Consider the following 6,000-nt stretch of genomic DNA (forward strand, 5'->3'; position numbering starts at 1 on the left):
TGTATGTAAACTTCTGACCCACTGGAATTGTGATATAGTGAAATAATCTGTAAACAATTGTTGGAAAAATGACTTGTGTCATGCACAAATTAGATGTCTTAACCGACTTGCCAAACTGCAGTTTGTTAAGAAATTTGTGGAGTGGTTGAAAAACGATTTTTAATGACTCCAACCTAAGTGTATGTAAACTTCTGACTTCAACTCTAGATTCAACCAGTTGGTGCCTAGTGGGATTTACATCCTCTCCTCCTCCCCATCTTTCTCTCCCTTTCAGCTCTTAAGGTGTCTGTCCATCTCATGGGTGTCTTCCTCTTGCTCTTTACCCCAATTCTCTACTGCTCCTCAGGGTGATTCAGTGTGTATGTTGTATCGCAACTGATTTAAACATCTTGTTGACGTCTGTGTCGGCCATTGTTGGCTTTGGAGTCTGAGGGACCTGTTGCCCAAATCCTTTCTGCACTGTAGGACATGACAAAATGAATACTGCATTTCAGAAGGGTTTTGCATTATGCTATCTGAAATGGAGATGTTTGCACAGTGTAACACACACAATCTGCTACATGTTGACACACACACTGTCCCACTGTGCTAAATCATTCAGTATGTAGTAAGTATGCAGGGGGTGACCACTGACAGACAGGCTCAGGTGGAGACACTAGGATGCACACGTGTCTTCCTCTTGCTGATCAGGGCTGAGCAAAAATAACCAGCAGCTAGGTAGAGAAGTTGAATGGCGTTTCTGGCTGTTGTCATGTGAACCATAATCTGTTATCCATAAGTGTCAATGGTAACATTTTGTGGAGTGTTAAGAAAAATTATAGGTTGGGAAGCTGCTTGAGACCTAGTCCTGGTTAGAAAATATTGGGGACACAGGTTTGGGATCCACTGTGTTAATGCTGAAGAAAGAAGTCTAAGGTATCGTGTTTCCTCACTGATAATGCCATTGGACACCATGGGGAGGGGGGGGGGGGAATACAATATTGGAAGGACAAGGGAGCCTGGACACCTATGCTGGTGGTCAGTCATGTGCACTGTTTGAAAAATACAATTCTATTTTAACTAGGCAAGTCAGTTAAGAACAAATTCTTATTCACAATGACAGCCTATGAACAGTGGATTAACTGCCTTGTTCAGAATGACAGATTTTTACCTTGTCAGCTCTGGGATTCGATCCACCAACCTTTGTCACTGGCCCAACGCTCTAAACACTAGGCTACCTCAAGCAGTTTGCAGGTGCATTTTGAATTCAGGGAAATGTCCTAAAGAAACAAGGTGGTGGGGATTGTGTGTGCGTGCCAGCTAGTGAGTGTGAATGTAGCACTTAGGTGTGTTGAGTGCAAGAGAGATCATGCACGTGTTTCAGTCAAGGAGGGGATAGATCACTTGCTGACCTGCACAACAGAAACCTCTTAGGGCACATCAGTTTGCAGGTGCATATTGAATTCACTATAAACGTGAAGTGGCTAAGATGGGGGAAACACCTGAGCCCAATGGCTGCTTTACTTCGTAATAGTTACAGAATGAGTAACCTATAAAATGACTTTCACACGTCTCCTGTGGGTTTTTTTTTCATGGCTGACTCTGGACTAAAGCCCCTGACCTGGGGTCAGCCCGTCTGGTCGGTGGAGACCGGCTGTCCTTGGCGACGGGTCAGCAGAAAGAAAGAGACAGATAAAGAGAGATAAAGGCAGGCGGGTCACACGAGATGAGGGTGTCAGTGTCACGTCTGCAGTGCAGCGAGTGACACAGCCAGCCTATTAATAGTCGTTCCTTCAGCAGGGCAATTAACCACAGCTTTGGCCATCAGCTCAATGCCAGCCAGGCTAATGCCAAAACACTTATGACTGGAGACAATGGAAAAGTTAAAAACTTTGACCATTACATTTGCACCTAGGGGCAAAATTGTATTACAGATGTGGACTTATACTTTAGATTCAAGAATCACCACAGAGAAATAGCTGAATCCAGAATTAAGCGTAGTGTTTGAAGACACCTGATTTCTTGCACCAGTACGTACGTGTATTGTAGTCATTCAAGATGTTCGCTTTGAGCTTATGGAAGCAATTATTTCATTCACTAGTGCGGCTTAACCAACCAGGGGCATTCTAGACATGCACTTCCTGAGAGGAATGCACTGGGCAATCTCCAGTGCCCAAGGTAACGGGCACAGCCTGGTCTGAGGGGGCGATCTGAACTCAGAGCCCCGCCTGAGATGCTGCTCTGTGGAGCGAGTCACGTCCACACTGACCGATAAGACTGCAGGAATGGCAAAGGACTGAGCCAGGGAAATGTCCAAAGAAACAGGGTGGTGGGGATTGAGTGTGTGTGTGCCTGCTGGTGTGTGTATGTAGCACTTAGGTGTGTTGAGTGCAAGAGAGATCATGCACGTGTTTGTCAAGGAGGGAGGGGATGGATCGCTTACTGACCTGCACTGGAACAGAAACCGGACAGTCATCCAAGATAGAGGGCAGTAGAGGTGACTACCAGAATAGATTTCCCCCCCACCAAATGTGCAAGAGAATTGAGCCAGTCTAGAGGCAAAACTGGTTTGTCACAGAGCAGATTGTTAACTTCAACCCTTCCTTCTGTCCTAAATCAGACCTATCCACATTTTATATTTTGTCCTTAAACCACAATTCAGCTTTTAACTGTTAATGTGTACAATAGCAAATCAACCTTACTATATAGGACAGGTATGAGAAAAAAGAACTTGTTTCCTCCACCTCAGAAAATACATCTGTCCATGTCACTGGGTGAAGGTTTGAAATTAGGCAAAGAGATAGAAAGGCAGAATAGACACTTTAAACACTCATTTGCAGCTAACGGAACGTTTATTGGTTTAGTGCAAAGAGGAACAACGCACATTCAGTAAGCAAACTACATTGAAAGGGCAGATTAAGGCAATATACTGTATAGAGAAATGTAGAATTTGCACAAATGCTTTGCCTCATACACTTTTCCAGTAAGTTTTTCTGGAAGTCACAAGCAAACCAGCGTCGTTGAGGTAAACCCTTTAGCCAGTAAAGCCCAGCTCCTTGTAGGTGACATCGATTTCAGCTATGATCACACCCATCACCTGCCTCAGAGCTTCCTGTCCTGCCCCGTCCAGCCCTGCCTCCTCACCCATCACGTTGCAGATGATCTCAGTGATGAGCTGGGGAGCAGCAAGAGATGTTGATGTTTAACTTCTCACTCTGAAATTTCTCACTCAGCATTTTAGTAAACTAAGCATGACAGTGTCATGGTAAAACTGGAGTGAATGCAACAAATGTATGAATAAGGGGAAAGCACAGTTTCAGATGGAGGGAGGGAGACTGGAATCATTCATCCTCACCATGAAGTTGTTGAGGGCAATCTTGTGCTTGGTGGCGTGGGTGGTTGCCAGGAGCTTGATGGCAGCGTGGTCACCTTTAGCTTTCAGCAGCTCACCCAGCTTCTTAAGCACAGTGGCCCCGTGGGCAGCTACTGCTGCGTTCCCTGACAGGTCGCCCGCGGCGATGCCTGCGAACTTAGGGAACAACTTCAGGGTGTCTGGGTGCTCTGCAAACAGACTAGAGGTAAGGCGAGAGAGAGGAAGAGAGATTTGTAAGGAGAGTTCTGTGAGCCTCTACAGTACACAGACAGCATTAAATAACTCATTCCTGATTGCTATATCTACACATTGGCATCAACCCATTTCTTAGTATTACATTCAACACAGTCTAGTAGTTGATGGCCAGAACCATTCTCCAGTCAATCGCTTAGCCAACTCAGTAAAGTCTGGCTCTGGTCCATGGCATTTCGTGCATCTTGCTGATGTGTCTGCGCATCAGTAAGAAAAACGTAACAACCTGGGCCAAAGCAAACTACAGACCAATATTGTCCACTGACCGGCTCAGAACCAGTCCTCCGTGTTTGTTGTAGTCAGCCTCCACTGGCCCCCAGCACTTCAGAACCATGTCAAAGTCAGCCATGATCTGAGGAAGACAGACAGGGAGACTCAGTGACATGACATACAGTAGAAATCAGGGCTTGGGTCTTAACTAATAAAACGGCATCCATTTTCAGACGTGTCACTCAGGTTTACTCCCGTTCGTTGTCGCCAGTTTATTCATTATTACGCACACCTGTTGCTACCATCGTTACGTTCACCTGCGCCTCGTGACTCACCTGGACTCCATCGCCTTCCTGATTACCTCCCCTATATCTGTCACTCCCGTCGGTTCTTTCCCCGGGCGTTGTTTCTGTTTCATGTCTGTACGCTACTCATGTTTTTGTTCCATTTTCGTTTATTTTTTTACAATTCGCTGCCTGTACTTGCTTCCCGATTATTAACGTACACGTTACAAGAGCTATTTATTCCCAACGTGTTTCTTTTTTTGAAATTAAAATTGAAGGTCAATTTGAATTTACCTCCAGCCCTGTTACAAACGCGTACAATAGGAAAGCTAATATTTTCTGTGCCAAGCAGTCAGTGGGTTAGTAATAGACAGACTGAAGCTGGTCTAGTAGAGGAACAAATTAATATGATTGAACAGGACCAATGAAGCAGCCAAAAAGACAGAATTATGGTTTTAATTTACATTAACACTAATTCAGTAATGCATTTATCTAATCTAACATATGGCAAGTCTACTCAGCAAAACGCTATAGAAACGGTCAGCCATAAATCCTAGTGGAGGGGAGAGGGTAGCTACGGATTGCATGCATTGTTAGAGGTGGTAAGTGTTACGTGGCTAATTAGTAAGGGAGAGTTGAAGTAACTGAAGACATTTAGTCAGTGAGTCAGCAGCACCACCTCAGTGAAACCAAAGCACTCTAAACGTGGATTTTACATTAGTTTGGTTACTGCGTTAGATTACACATGGCATGCAACATTGATAGTTGAACTTGCCACTACTAATTAAATCCAGATGTTAGTCTATTAAATGTTATCTTTTCAAAGGCAACAGAGTAGTAACTATGTAGTAATTAAGCCAATGGTCATTTCCCAATAGCTTTTAATTGACCATGTCCTCATATGATTCTATACCCATAGGTCAAAAATGGTCAGTCCACACAGACATCAGCCATAAAATACAGCCCCATCTGCTCCCCCACATGGTCTTTACTAGCCAATTGTTAAATATTAATGCGCTGTTGGAGCTAGGAACACAAGCATTTCGCTACACCCGCAATAACATCTGCTAAATATGTGTAGCCGACCAACAAAATTTGATTTTCTACTCTGAACAAGATAGCATGATGTAGAGGCAGCATGATGGAGGCAGCAGACTTGTTCTGTCAGGACATATGTTCCAGCATCAGTGCACCAGAAGTCCACCTGTTGCGTTGGCTTTGCATAGCCTCTAGACCAGGGGTATTCAACGCTTAACCTACAAGGTCCGGAGCCTGCTGGTTCTGTTCTACCATATAATTAATTGCACGAACCTGGTGTTCCAGGTCTAAATCAGTCCCTGATTAGAGGGGAACAATGAACAAACACAGTGGAACTGGCTTCGAGGTCCAGAGTGTAGGTTGAAAGCTCTGGACTCTGGGCCTTCTGTTGTGTACATGTATGTCTTGGTTTCTCATCGAAGAACACTGACAGTCAAGCTGATGACAGGATTAGATGTCATACAGTTCAAGTAGTTAATACATTTTGGGTTACAATATTAGCTCACCCAAACTCTCACTCATGATTACTAATGTGATGTGCTTTTGCAGCCACTAATGCTAGGTAAACATGATAAACATTGTTTTTTAAAGTGAATAAACATTTGATCCAAAAATGTATTTCTAAAGCAGAGCAACCCAACCCTCTTCCTGGAGATCTACCATCCTGTGGGTTTTCAGTCCAACCTGAATTTAACACACCTAATTATACTAATTAGCTGCTCAACAAGACCTTAACTAGCTGAATCAGAAATGCTAAATTAGGGTAGGACTGAAAACCTACAGGAAGAGGGTTGGGCAGCCCTGTTTTAAAGCGTGACATAGAAGCATTGATACTGTACCAGTAAAGCAGGTAAATGTCCCGTG

General features: G+C 44.1%; 1 protein-coding gene across 1 annotated transcript; it reads right to left on the reverse strand.

The window, feature by feature from the left end:
* Nucleotides 1–2,812: 2,812 nt before the first annotated feature.
* On the reverse strand, nt 2,813–6,000 carry mb (myoglobin). The gene is given in 4 exon segments (NM_001171862.1): nt 2,813–3,154; nt 3,335–3,551; nt 3,871–3,956; nt 5,976–6,000. Coding segments are annotated over 3 exon segments (441 nt in total). The 5' UTR covers nt 3,954–3,956; nt 5,976–6,000; the 3' UTR covers nt 2,813–3,013.

The sequence above is a fragment of the Oncorhynchus mykiss genome, chromosome 17 (assembly GCF_057628025.1).
Source record: "Oncorhynchus mykiss isolate SJ-2025 chromosome 17, ASM5762802v1, whole genome shotgun sequence".
NCBI lineage: Eukaryota > Metazoa > Chordata > Actinopteri > Salmoniformes > Salmonidae > Oncorhynchus > Oncorhynchus mykiss.